This window comes from Helobdella robusta (genome assembly GCF_000326865.2).
Source record: "Helobdella robusta unplaced genomic scaffold HELROscaffold_7, whole genome shotgun sequence".
In the NCBI taxonomy this organism is placed as follows: Eukaryota; Metazoa; Annelida; class Clitellata; order Rhynchobdellida; family Glossiphoniidae; genus Helobdella; species Helobdella robusta.
Window position 1 is genome coordinate 5,242,241 of NW_008705398.1, and position 15,135 is coordinate 5,257,375.

At 33.9% G+C, this 15,135-nt stretch overlaps 2 protein-coding genes across 2 annotated transcripts in view; both read left to right on the top strand.

Moving 5' to 3' along the window:
- Positions 1–807: 807 nt before the first annotated feature.
- HELRODRAFT_165194 (hypothetical protein) lies at positions 808–7,146 on the top strand (the record flags this gene model as incomplete). Its single annotated transcript, XM_009031052.1, has 9 exons — positions 808–2,428; positions 2,792–2,856; positions 3,569–3,738; positions 4,040–4,199; positions 4,360–4,585; positions 4,875–5,018; positions 5,215–5,381; positions 5,633–5,863; positions 6,946–7,146. The coding sequence occupies 9 exons, from the start codon at positions 808–810 to the stop codon at positions 7,144–7,146; spliced, it is 2,985 nt and encodes a 994-aa protein (XP_009029300.1).
- A 2,658-nt stretch (positions 7,147–9,804) lies between these two features.
- The window catches only part of HELRODRAFT_165195 (hypothetical protein), a gene marked incomplete at both ends in the record, with an annotated part of 7,342 nt that continues 2,011 nt past the window's right edge, over positions 9,805–15,135 (top strand). Inside the window, 6 exons of the mRNA XM_009031053.1 lie at positions 9,805–10,260; positions 10,771–10,949; positions 11,900–12,013; positions 12,464–12,629; positions 13,733–13,932; positions 14,637–15,126. Coding sequence (XP_009029301.1) covers positions 9,805–10,260; positions 10,771–10,949; positions 11,900–12,013; positions 12,464–12,629; positions 13,733–13,932; positions 14,637–15,126 — 1,605 coding nt within the window. The remainder of the gene's footprint in view (positions 10,261–10,770; positions 10,950–11,899; positions 12,014–12,463; positions 12,630–13,732; positions 13,933–14,636; positions 15,127–15,135) is intronic.

Here is a 15,135-nt window from a genome sequence, read left to right on the forward strand (position 1 = left end):
TAGAAAAAACAACCCTTACTTTGACAGCTTTGTAACCTCAGGATATGCTTGAAGGAGGAAAAACAGTTCGAAAAACGAAAAATCTTGCAGCAGTTGACGTTTCCGGTGTGGTTTTGACAGAAGTTTTTGTTGTTGTCAGCTGATTCATACTAGAAATTATAATCGAGGGAGGGCTTATATTCGAGGGAGGGCTTATATTAGAAAAATAGACAAAAAACGTGCTAGGTCTTATATTTGAGGGATGTCTTATATATGAGGAAACACGGTATATATATATATATATATAATAATTTATTATACTGTTGAACATCGTGGAAATAGCTCTTTATAAGCTAATAATTGATTGATTGATACTAACTAAGTATAATCATAATAATGATGATTAATTTATTGTTATTCTATTAATTACATAGTATAGTATGTGTATAATACACGACTCAGTCCTACAGTACTTCAATTTTAAATCTGTTGAAATTTATTAGTAGTACAATACAGTACTTGCTAATTAATAATTATTTTGTAAAACTTCAGTGTTTTTTATTATATATTTGTTATTTTATAACATTATTTTGGTTTATTATTTATTTTTATTTATTACTCTTAGTCTTTCTGATTACTGATACTTTAATAATTTATAATTAATAATTTAATTTAATATTTAATTTAATACTTTAATTTATTACTTAATTAGCACTTAAATTCACTTTTTAATTATGTTAGCTAAATATATATTTGTTTATTTTAGTTACTCCCTCTAAAAGATCGTGCTTAAGAATTGAGGAAAAATTGGTTCATTCTGATACTCCCATGGTCCCAAGTGTCAAATCCAGGGTCAAGTCATTTATTCAGGATCCCAAGGAAGTAAAACCGATTTTAAAAGAAGTTAATGATAATGAATGCAACTTATTGAACGTACCAGTCAGTGAGAGGAAGGCGCTATGGCAGGGAATGATAAATAAGGAGGGCAACAATTGTGAGAAACTTGATATCCTGAAAGATAAAGATCATATTGTCAGGGGCTCCAACCAATCGTCTGTGAGAACAAGGATGTCTATGTTTGAAAGTTCAAATTTTGCAAAACCCAAACTTTTTGATTCAAAAGAGTTAGCATCACAAAAATATGATGCAAGTGACCTTCGTAGTTTGGGTGCTGGCTCTGCATCAGATGTTAAAAATGATTTTGTTGCTGATACCATGTCAGCAAATGATAAAGCAACTAAAAACTGTAGAGATCCATTTGAAATATCTGACGAATACGATTTTGGTTATGATAGATCAGAGAAACGAACAAGCATTTATAAATTAATTAATCAGCCAGCACCAAAAAAAGTTCAATTAACTTTGAATGTGAGTCACACCGTTAATATTAGCAAAAATATAGAGACTGTCAGTGACAAGAGAACTTGCTGTAGTGATGATCGAGTTAATGAAGAAATTTTGAAAAAAGTTGACAATTTCATTGTAGACAGAAACTCTGGTAGCAAAGAATCAGTTGATCCATTATTAAAAAGACAGAAATATGCGAATGATAATATTAATAATAATAATGATGATGACGATTGGGAAGAAGAAGATGAGGATGATGACAAAGGAAATAAAAGAGTCAGTAACATGAGAAAGTTGAGAAAGTTAGTGAACCAGTGCAAACAGAGCCTAAACAATGCTGCTACAGTCAGTGGTGATGGAAACAAGAATGATAGCGAAGATGATGGTGACAATGATGATGTAATTGCAGGCAATGTGATTAATAAATGCCTCAAGTATTTTGATGACTCAGATGGTAGAAAGCCGCTCAATGATAACGACCAGTTAAGAATTGAATCAAACAAGGACAATGGTGATGGTGATGACATCGGTGATGATGGTAACAAAGTTCCAGCCGTGCTTAGCTTTTTGAATCATCAAAAAAATCTAAAGTCACTGCCACAACAACCACAACAGCAGCCCCAACAGCTACGTGTGGCAGCTTTAAATGCTGAAAAAACAGCTAATTTCATGGCTATTGCTTGTTATGAGGAAAACAATAATGACAATAATAAAATGGTTAATAACAATTGTAATAGTAAAATGAATAACAATAACAACAATATTAATAATAATAATAATAAGGATTGTAATGGAATTGAAAGTAGCAATGTCAATAATATTAATAATGATATTGGCAGTCCTGTAAACAATAAGAAAGACAATAATAATAACAGCAACAATGATAATAATAATAATAATAATAATAATGGAGATGAAAATGTCTACGAGAGTATAGTGAGTATGGGGGAAGAGGATTATGATGACAGGTCCAGTGGTCAGCACAGTAATGATTGTGGTAATAATAATAATAATAAATTTGATGATGATAATAATAATAATAATATGAGTGTTGGTGGAATTCAACTTAGAGATAAAGAGTGCGCTAATAAAATACTTGTAGGTGTTTAGTTATTTATATTATTTTTATTAATCAGTTTTTACTATTATTATTATTGCATACAGTGGAACGTAATTGCACTTGCACTCCAGCTACATGTTTTTCATCACAGCAATAAAAAGAGTTTTTTGAATGATACAAAAAATTTTGTTCTGTGTGGGTATATACATTTTGCCATCACGTGAAAGATAATATATTTCAATTTTTAACGTTAACAATAGATTAAAATTCCCCCACTTACATCTTCGTTACCACATCCTTCATGTTTATGATTCCATCTTGACCATACTTTCTGTAACTTCTTGGAAATCAGTATTATCATCTATTATCAACTTTCAAACGGTGTTATCAACACTCCCTTTTAAGAAAAACGAGATTCAAAATATGCAATGAGCAGATCTGCAGATCTACTCAGTCAGCAAGACTTCATGGTCTCCAGAAAAACACCAAACTCGCATACTTTGTTTTTTTTTTTACAAAGTTATCTTTATCAAAAACTTTTCAAACAAATTTCAGATAGTAAAAGCAGGTTGGGAAGATGCTCCCAAAACTTTTCAACCAACGTTTCGTTGTTTTCTTTTCATTGATACATAACGTCAAAATGTAGCTGGAGTGTTAAAAAATTGTTGGCGCATCTTCAAGCGATAACTCAATCAATTATTTTTTTCAAATATTGAGCAATGATAGATCGCTATTGTACAAAATATGCTACTCAAGTTTGATTATGGTGGTTGCTGTGGCTTTCCTAATGCTGTTAATGCCCATGGTAACAATGCAGTTTCGTTAATGATCAAAACTAATTTGTCTTATTGCATATTGAGACTTTTATTACCTTAATTTAGGAATATATTTATTATTTTCAATGACATAACAAAATTTCAACCGGAACACACACACGCGCGCGCACGCACTTAATGAAAGAACTTCTTAAATGGTATCACTTCATCATTCAATCCAGTTTAACACTTTTAAAAAATTTAGCATTACAAATTTTTAAATGCAGCCGCAAAGCTTAAAATTAAAACGTAGCCAGAACACAATTGAATGTGGTCGGAGCTCCCAGCCGATTATACTTATTATTGTTATTGTTGTTATTATTGTTATTGTTGTTGTTATTATTGTTGTTATTATTATTATTATTAGGTGCAAAGGCCTTACAGTTGCTCAGCTGCGTTGAATGGTAGAGTTCAGACAACATCATCAACTACCTCTGATCTTGGGAGTGATGATAATGATTGTGACGTTGGCGGTGGTCATGATAATGATGCCAATAAAAGAGCCACGTGTCTAGGGTTTTTTGGGGAGTCTAAAAAGTAATGATGATGATGACTGATGATGATGATGTCAAAGACGATAATGATGATGTTTGTTTTGTTGGTTGGGCTTTAATGATGATGATGATGATGATGATTGTAATGGACAGGGGGATATCGATAGTCGTGATGATGGTGGTGATGGTAGTTGAAATGATGATTGGAATGATTATGATGGAGGTGATTGAAAATGTACAAAGGGTGATGATGCTGTTGACGATGAAAAGGAGTAGGGCATTGTGGTCAGTGGTGATGTGTCGATGATTGATCCACTGATTCTTTAAAAAATGGAACACACCAGAGTGGGGAAGGTCGAATGTAATCCAGCTGCTAAAGGAATAAAACAAGGAGAGGATGGTGGTGATGGTAGTGGTCGTGCTCATATTCATCGTTCTCTTCTTCTGAATTTGAGTTCAGATGAAAGTCTTGATGATGATGGCGACAACAGGCTGAGCATCAAGGTACGGTGATGATGATGATAGTGGATGGTGAAGATGATAATGGTTGATGATGATGATGACTATCAAATTTGTCTACGCTTGGGTTTAAAAATTTGCAACATTTGGTTATTGTAATTATTATTATTTTTATTATCATCGTCATCTTGTTCATCATTATTAGCATTATCATTTGTTGATAATTTTATTTGTGATTGTCAATATCATTGTAATACCGACCTTGAACTTTGAGGCCTTACTGGAGAAGATACAGATCGAGGAATCCATCCTGCAACAGTCGACCAACGCCTTGAAACAGTGCAACGTCGTCAGCAGCAGCAACAGCAGCAGCGCCATCGCTAACACGTGTGAACATGTCGTCGAGTGCCATAGGCTTATATTGATCTCAAGTTTGTTAATGTTTCTTTTTTTTACAAATTTTTATACCTTGTCTGGAACTGGAATGTCAAAACATGAAGTTTAACTGGAAGGACAACGTTTTGTGTTGATTCTAATACTCTCATACTATAGATTTGAATGGTGGTTGTGTTGCAGACCTCAGCAAATCATTCATTTAGGGATTATACAGAATTTAGCGCTTCTTCTGTGGTTCAATCCACATGTTTGTTATCATTATTTATGTTTATATTGTTTATTAATATTTTAATTTGTTGGATGGCTATTTACTTTATCACTCAGGGAAGAAGATAGAAGTTTATGAGAAAGAGCTAAGAATGAGGCGATCCGATTCGTTACCATGTGGTCAGGTGACCAACTGCAGTGGACGAATAACAATCAATAATCTATCTCTCCCACTCCACAGGGATATCATGATTACAGAAAGTACTCATCATTCTCTCTCTCTCTCTCTCTCTCTTTCTCTCTCTCCCTATCTCTCTCAGACATTCATTTTCTCTTCTTCACTTTTTGTTGGCTAACGAAATAATTTACCATTTTCTTTCATTAGATTATTTTTACACTGAACGAATATTTCCATTAATTGATTTGATATCTGATAGATGAATATTGAACCACGCAGATCCAGACCGTCATTTCTTCATAGTACACTTGAGGTCAGGCACCCAGTTCTTCTTCTCCCAGGTTTTGAGCCCGGCTCGTTCGGCTACTGAACTTCTCATACCAGGACCCATCTCATTTGACGACTTGCAAGCTGACTTTAGAATTATTGTTGAGATATATGCCATGGTATGTTGTGTGATTTGTTGTTGTTTTTGTTGCTGTTGTTGTTGCTACTACTGCTGTTTTTGAATGAATAATGATGCTGGTGACTGTTATATATATATATATATATACTTGCATTCTGACATGTTCATTTTCAATGCTAGAAGTACAAGTTTTTTATTTAATTTTTTATTTATCATATTGTTTTATATTATTTTTTTTTTATCAAAATAATCATTGACAATGCTTTAATAATGGAATCTCTGTTTACCTAGACTCTTTCAGGTGACTCGGCCCACACTTCGTCATCAACCTCGTCGAGTGCTGCCAAGAAACGAACTTTTCTGACTCCAAAGAAAAAATTTCTGCCAAGCAAGTCACCCATAAAAGTTTCAAAGGCCTTTGATTTTCAGAGATTGAATACTTCTTTCAATATTTTGGGCCTAATGGAAGTTTCTGTTGATGATCTCGAATGTTGCTCCAGAGAGGGTATCAAGTTCGATCAGGTTGTTCTTTGTTTGTTTGTTGTGTTTGTTCGTTTGTTTGTGTATTTGTTTGTGTCATTGTACGTGTGTATGCATGCATGTGTGCTTGTGTGTATGTTTGCATTCCTGTTGTTGGTTGATGTTGTTGGTTGTTGTTGTTGTTGTAATTGTTATTGTTTCCCTGTCTGGTACTGGTTGTTTGTGCTTATGTTTTCATGTATGTTTGTCATTATGGTTTGTCAATTTCGTATATGATTGTTAATTGTATTTTGTTGCGTTGTTGATGTTGGTAAATGTTGTATGCGGTGTTGTGTTCGTTGTTTTTGTTGCCTCAGTGTGTCATGTGGTCAATAAATGCTATTTGTTTGTTTATAGTTCAATTCTTTTGTTTCGTTGGCTATTTGATTGCTTTCTTATTGATGTATTTGTCTATTTATTAAAGATTCCTTCAACGATTAGAAAGTTGGAGGGCCTATTGAAGATGAATGTTCTCTGTGATGTCCAATATTATAGCCAATATACTGGCTTCTTGGTTTGTTCATTTGTTTGTCTCTGATTAATTGATTGATTAACGAATTAATTAATTGATTGATTAATGAATTAATTAATCTGCTGATTGGTCGGTTGGCTGGTCAATTGGTTAATTGCTTGAATAAAGGCACAAAAGTTACAATTTATTATTGCACAAAATAATGAGCGAGAAAATATTTATTAGATTAACACCTCAAAATTTGCAGACAATGTTTGAGGATGTAAATGGTTTTGGGGCATGGCACAGAAGATGGTGCATGCTGAAAGGGAACAAACTTCAATATTGGAGGTACCCTGATGATGAAAAGAACAATAAGGTTGGTCGATCGGTTGGTCGGTCGGTTGGTTGGTTGGTTGGCTGGTCGATTGGTTAGTTTTGGTTGCTTGGTTGGTTGACTCTTTAGCTAAACGTTTTTTTGAGTCATTTGATTCCTTCATTGACTATGTGAATAGTTGAGTATTATAATTGGTATTCGGTGTGTCGATCTTTTTAACGATGAGTTACTGATTATTGGGGAAAAAATCAATTATTTTCTTTTGTCTGATAACGCATCACCATCTACTCAACGTAGGATTCGATTGGCTGCATTGACCTTTCAACCTGCGTGTATGAACAAGTAGGACCCATACCACGTGACATCTGCGCCCGCCCACACACTTTCCAATTGGTCAGTGTTAAAAATCGATCCACCAACGACAAGGAGACCCTGGTCTCAAAGTTGCACGGAGGCGTGGTTACCACCAAGTATGTGGCATCTGAAGATCAATTTTGATTGGTTCATTAATTTTGATTGGTTTATTAGTATTAATTATTATAATTGACAGATTAGTTAATATTAATAAATGTTAATAATAATTTACAGGCATTGGTTGTCGGCTGACGCGAAGGAAGAGAGGATAATATGGTGCAGCTATCTGAATGATATCCTCAATAACGTTAATCATTGGTCTAAATGTGTGAGCGGCTGTTTTGGCTGATCCAAAATAGCCTCCATAATCATCTTATGATTGATGCTTGTGTGTGTGATTTACTATGAAAGTGTGTGTGTGTGTTTCTGTGTTATCTGTTTGTGGTTTTGTGAACGTAATGATTTGAATTATTTGGATTTGTTAGAGAAACGACTTTGAAAAGTTTAACAACTTTTTAATACGCGTGTTAGAAGATGTTATGTTTTAGTGTGATTCAAATGATTTCAGTTTCTTTTTAATTCTTATTTTCAACATTTCCTCATTAATTAATGTTTGATATTGATGTTGCTTCGCTTGGTTACCTTGTATTAACAATTTTTTTTGTTTCTGCATATTTTTAACAAGTTTCCATAAATTGATGCTTCAATTAACTTAAATTTTTGATGATATTTGCTCAAAGTTGTAAATCAAAATATTTATCGTTACGTTGTAGTTGGATTGGTTTTTAACAAAATAATAATGTATTCTAATAATGGTGATATGAATTAGACGATTTTATCTCTGATTTTTTTAATGTTTTAGAAAAAATAAAAGGCGACAAATTTTGCTGGAGTTATAGATTATGATGATGTTTCATTACGATGCTGCTGCTTGTTTATTGTAATTATATTGAATTATTTGTCTTATGAAGATGTCGTAGCCACTGTTCCATATTTTGAGGTACTTTAACATAGAAATCAAAGGAATGCAAGATTCGAATTACAACCAGGGTGTCAAAGTAGGATAAAAGTATTTTCGACTCAGGTAATTTAATGAAATTGGGAAAATATCCAACTGCTGAATGGATCTTAATGTTTAGTGAAAGATATTAAAAACAAAAAATATGAAACAACATAATCAAGGCTACGAAACGTCACGACAATGAAATCTTGAGACAGTGAAACAATCATTTTGAGCGCTCCAAACGCTACGCAATTATGCATGAGGCTCTGTATTAACTGACATTAGTATTCCATCGTATTTGGGGCACTAATTTAGAAAAATTTTACGTATAAATGAACTTTATCACTAAAGTCACATGACAGTTAACACCGGATTGTGAATACTAAAAAGCATACTGTTTTTTAAAAATGAAAAGGTTGCACAGTTCGCACTTAATAGTATCCATTTCAGCATTAAAGATAATTTTGTATCGCTACGCATATATCTTCTATAAACCATGAACTTGAAAAATTATTTCTAGGAAAAACTTAAAAATTTTCTTCGAATTCTTAACACTTTACGAAGTTGAATGAAAAATATTCGATTAAGAAAATTCGAATCCGGTATATCTCCGACACTGGCCGACTTGACTCCTACAGTCGTACCGCTCACACTAATTGCATCAGATTTTAAAACAACACAGTCGTGTATGTTATACCACATTTAATATGATCATTAACAATGTTTTAGCACCGTAAAATCTTTTATGGTATAAAATATACTACTAGACATAAGGTGAGAAAACGTAAAAAACGACGCAAACACTATTCCGTGCCTATTTTATTGTGTTGACTCTGCACATTTATCCTCACTACTGTTAGCCGTGCTGCATTTGGTTGAAAAATTATCTTTCCAACATTCATTTTAAAAATTGAAGTTAAAACTATCAGCAGCTTTTAAACCAACTGGCTGGTAGCATATTCCAAATGTTTTCCGGAGCAATCCTGTCATCAAATAGTTGCAAACCTGAATTCTTGAATGAATTTTATCTAAAAGGACCCTCATTCAGCAAATGAAATAAAGCATTTAACAAAAATGCATTTAGTAAGTGATAGTTGGAAAAAGTAAATAAATCAAGAGCGGAAATAAAAGAAGGTAGTGTGAACACCAACCAACCCAAATAGTAAAGTTAAACGTCTCACCTAATACTGAAAAACAACTGTAGTCCTAGAGATAACTCTGTTTTAAAGCGTAATCACCTAATATATGAATTTAATTGCCCCTTTGTCGGCTGTGCACGTCAACATGACTCATATATCGGGATTACTGATAGAAGGCTTACGATGCACAAACAGAGTGGTGCTATCAAATCTCATTTGGACTCAACACAGTCAATCACTATAAGCCGTGAAATCCTCGACAGCAACATCAAAGTAATATACCAGAACACCAACTACATGCATCTTAAAATTGCAGAAGCAGTCCTAATTGACATCAATAAACAAAAAATAAATATACAACAAAAAATGACAGCCTCACTCCCAACCCGGCTCTTAATCAACAATGAAAACAAAGAAGTAATAAAAGCTAGCATAAAACTATTATTCAATATATGTGGATAAAAAGATGCATGTATATCGTTCGAACGAATGGCATGAGAAGAGGAGAACGCACCAGCGCTATTAAAACGTAATGGTTGCTAGGCGACCTAACTGTCGTCGTCTAAATTTCAGAATCATGAAAAATGTGTTAATTTTTTCGGTTATGTTTATCTCATGCATGTTTTTATAGGTTGTATGTATTAGTTCCAACATTCACCAATGAGAAACTTCAACAAAAAGTATTTTTTCTGCTGCATTCTCCTTTTTACCATTTTCGCCGCCCATACAATATGGAAATATCAGCAAACTAATGTAGTTTATCTCTCACAAGACGATCGTGATTATCCAAAACTCGACACCTGGAGTTATACGACGGAAAGTAAAGAGTTTTCGCGCTATATAAATTCAGAAATACCGAAAACAAATGGTGATCTTGACGCTGCTTTTGAGGTCATCAACGATGACACCATTTTACCGCCATCCGCTAGAATACGCGCCAGAAAACTTTTCACCAATAAATCATTAGTGATATGGGCAACAGAGTGGCATATGACACCAATTAAAGATGTTGAGAACCTACTTACGCCGTTTGGGGTCAAGGTTATAAATTATAACCTTGACCCATATAGGTGTGAATTTCAGAGGAAGGCTTGTGAAGCTAGAAAAAATTTGAAAGTAGGTTTGCTGTGAAGACTTCGTAGTAATTTTGATTATTTGTTTGTTGATGTTGATAATTCTGATGATGAGGTAATGATGTCGTTGATGACAGGTTTAATGGTGAAGTTGACAATAATGAAAATGGTAGTGATGATGTAAATGATGGTGCAATCATATAAATTTTGAAATCTTAAAAACGTAATCTCTTAATCTTTAATTTAAATAGCGTGCTATTGAAAATTGATGAATACAACACTACAAATCCTGAAACTTAGTTGAAGTATTAAACTATAAAAATAATAGTGTATAACTAACATTACTAAATTTCTGTTCTTAGGGCAAAAACACCCAGTAATCCAAATTTACCAACACACAATTGGATTCCTCAAACTTACAACAGAAAAAATATAATAATTGTTAACAACGATGCACGCACATATCTGTGCCTGTGCGTGTATATATTTATCAATTTGCTAATCTAATCTTTTTTTCTCTCTACCATTTAATTTATTCGCGCAACTCTCACAGGTATTGAATCCAAGCAACGTACTTGATGCACTACCAAAAGTGGTCGACAAGTACATTGAGACCTACAGAAACGACGCTGAAATGAATTCAGTTGATGTTGTCTACTGTGGCTACCCGGCTTCTCTCTGTGAAGTTTACGTGCAACTGAACAAGAGCGTGCTCGTTCTCGCTACTACTAGGTAGTTGTTGTTGATGTTTTTGTTGCTAACTGATAACGCAAAGTTTGGTGCTGTTTTTGGTAGCCAAGCAAAATCTTCGGTTGGTTTTGTCCATAGATGAATGGGCTGTATTTTTTGAGTTGTTAGAACAGTTGAAAAAGTGTTGTACATCGTAATGACTGTTGTTGCTTAGGGGGCAGTTGTTTGGCGTGTTTGGGTGATTCTATTTTGGTAGTCGTTGAGTAGTTGGCAGTGACCTGGTCTTTGTTGGTTTTTCTTGGTAAGGTTTATTCTACTAAATTGATTTCTGGTGTAGGAGGATGTCTTCCGTTGAGAAGGATTGATACTGTGTATCTGTAGTTATTGTTTGTGAACTTGTGTGATCGGTTGATCGCTTGTTGTTGGATCGTTTTTGTGGCCTTCGACGTGCAGATATAAATTATTAAATTGAGTTTTGATAATGCGTTTGATCTCGTTCACATCTAACCCCGTGTATTCATGATCCACATTTCACTTGATCCTGGATACATTTAATCCCAACTACACTCGATCCTTACTACACTTTACCCCTATCCGATTACACTTATTTACTAATTCCATTTTTTGTTGTTATCGTCAGCAGTTAGTGGCATTACATTATTATCAAAATTATTATTATTTGTATTATTAACCCTAACCCTTAGTTATTTTGAAAATACATCAACATACACAAGTGTATGTGGTAAAGTGTGAATTTGTGTCCATCATATACACTGCATGTGATGGACGGGGGTCCGTTTGGACTCGAACCCAGCCACTGCGGCAACAAAACCAGGCGTCTCAATCGTAGCATCATTTCGCTGCCCCCATGAAAACATGACATCAAAAGAGTTTTCTTAACGTTGAGGAATGTCTGCTGATAATTTTTATTATGTATTAAATCGACAATTGATTTCAATTAAACTAATTATTATTGTACGCTTCGTTGCTAGATACGACGTGGGAAGGTACACAGCCGAAAGATGGCGGAAACTGAATGACAACTTCAGAATTCTCGCCAAGAAACCATGGAACATTTTTGGTGGGAATAATCTCTACGACGCCAGGTTGCTTTCACTTTCACTTGTGTAATTTTAGTATATATTAAATATACTGCCACTATGGATCTAGCAATATTTTTCAACTCACACTGCTTCTGGCTTTCAACTTGAAGCATGCAATGTTTTATGAACAAACTTCCTAAATGTGTCTGGCTTTTTTCTTTGTATGCAAACAGAGTTGCAGATAGCGGTTTTACTCTTTTTTTACACAACTTTTTCTATAAGAGTTGCAGTAATGGTGCTACATCTCATTCGTAGTAGCGGTGGCAGCGTATTCTATGAGTGGCATTCATCACAATCAATAAAAGTCTAATAGCCCTTATTATCACTTTCATTAGTTACATAAGTTTTTTTTTGCAATCAACAATACTAATGCTCTTATTGTCACTACAACTGCTATTTCACTTGGTCATTGCGACAATCACCTCCATTGCTTACAATGAAACTGTGCTGCAGGTTCATTCAGTATTACACCGGTATAAAGACCCATCATATACCGAGCATGTGCGATTATACCGGGGCCGAATATACGAATACGAAGACAACATTCCTGATTTTGAGGAGAAGGGATAGAGGTTTCAACAACATTTTCTATAAGAAGTTCGAGGATGCTTGTCACTTGGTTATTTCCTTGTTGTACTCCGCATAGCAATTGACATTTATTCGTTTAGAAAGCCATTTTTATAAAACACAGACTATCTTTTTTGCGGTTTTATGTTTTTATATGTTGCCTATATATGCATTACTAATTAAATTTTAGTTATATTTTTTAAATATTACTTTTTGCACAGTAGAGCTATTTGTTCTCTAACTTACAGCGTTTAACCGACTTATTTCATTCTAATTTTTAAATATAGCTCGATGTCAATAAATCAATCAATTAAATAAGTTTGATTGAGATTTTTGCATTGTTATGTAAATTTTAAAAACTATTCTATAAGTAGTCTGCGCAGGAAAACAAAATATGGAGTTATGTGAGAAAAAATATTGAAACGAGCAACACCGCTAAAAACTTTTAAAAGATATAGTGTATGAAAGAAAGAAAGATGTGAAAGATAAAGTGTATGAAAGATATAGTTTATGAAAGAGTAGAATCAATCAGGAAGTCCATAGTAGAGTAGTTAATTCCAGATAAAACTAATGTAAGTAACATGTAAGAGTATAAGAGAAGAGTAGGATCGTCAGGGAAAGGCATTAGTTTTTTTTTTAATTCTACGTAGATGAATTTTCACATAAATGTTATCATAAATTTTAATCTGGAAGGAAAGAGACGTGCTAGAATCAAAATAAAACCAAGTCTACGGAAAATCAAGTGTTTAAAAATCAGGTAAGATATAGAAAGAGGAAACTTAAAGGAGTATCTAGACTTATTAAATAACGTTTGTTCGAATTTAGGAGGATTTAATTTGGGTACATAGGATTAGTCCATCCAAACGATAACAGAAGAAAGATATACAGATAAATTATGAAAAAGGACTACTATAATAAAATAAGATGAAGAAAAGGAAGTAGATATGACAGTCGTCAGCACATTATTGACTAGTAAAAGAACAGTTTTTAGAAATAAGAGATAGTTCAAAAGTAAAAAATCAAGAATAAATAGATCTGTAAGATACTGTCCCAGAAGTAAAAATGGAGGAAATGGAAGTAAAATTTTCAAGACAACTTTTGTATTTAAAAATGTGTTTATAAACAAATGTTAGCATAAACATACGCAACACACAGATCAATTGCTCAGCTAAAATAAAGTTGTTGGGCAATTATGATTACTCGAACCTGGCGAAACATCGTGGTGTGGTGCACGTTCCCTATCAAATATCAGTGATGAGCATATTCGAACAGTACAGAATGAACATACCGATGTTTTTTCCATCTCCAAAACTTCTCACCAGATGGCAGGTTGATCACTACATTATGCCAGAAAGGTAATTTTTTGTATATTCGTTTCGCAATTAATTCGCAGAGGTAAGGATAGCTTTTTTGAAGTCACAGCATCTACAAATTATGTTTTTCAATAATTTATGAATAAATCTTGTTTCTAATAAGTCTTACTTTCACCTAAATAGTAAATTAAAAAAATTGATATTACAAAGAATTTAGGGGAGATGGGGGCTCATTGATCTCTGGGGCACATTGATCTTTAAGCAATAACATAGCTATTTCTAAATATAAATGTAGGCCATCACTATTTTAGTTTTCCTTTTGTTTCTATTCTACTTTTAATCCTATTTGTTTATGGACTTTCTGCCGCTGAAGTTCGAAAAATTCGTAAGTTTGATTTTACAGGGAAAAACCGACTATTCACAACAGGTTAGTTTTGTAAATTAAAAATCAGATAAATATTTGTTTGATAAATTAAATTTTGCAATGTGTAAAGATATGTCAGAGGCTTATTTTATTATTTACTTCGATTTTCAATCACAACTTATTGATGAGATATCGCCATTATAGTGTGCTCCATGCCATGGGGGCTCCTTGATCTGTACTAGTAAGGGGTACGTTGATCTGAAGATCAAAGTGCCCCTACTGTCTTCAGATAATAATTTTCCAGGATGTTTAGTCATTTTTCTCTAACCATGCAAAATGCTATTTTTCCATTATTGTAAAATGTAATTTGTGTACTTTGCAGGTTTGGTTTCATAATGGTGAGATATCGGGAGCGAAAAACTAATCGAGGTAAAACACCTGTTGAAGTGATGAGAACAGCAGTTGATGAAGTTCTGAAAAAGAACAGAGCTATCAATGCTGTTGCACGTGAAACTGGAATTGACCGAATGACATTGAAGCGATATGTTCGGAAGAGTAGTCTCAGTCCAAGTGTAGGCTTGATACCGAATTGGAATACAAGGCAGGTATTCAATTTAGAACAAGAAGAGATGCTTGCAAAGTATTTGCTGCAAGCATCTAAGATGAACTATGGACTATCCACCAAAACAACTCGCCAGTTCGCATATGATATGGCCGTTGCGAATAATATAACATGCCCATCTTCATGGTCAATGAAAAAAACTGCTGGTATTGATTGGCTCCAGGGTTTTATGAAAAGAAGACCCGAGTTGTCACTACGTGCACCTGAAGCGACTAGTCTGGCAAGAGCAACAGCATTCAATAAATATAATGTCAGTGAA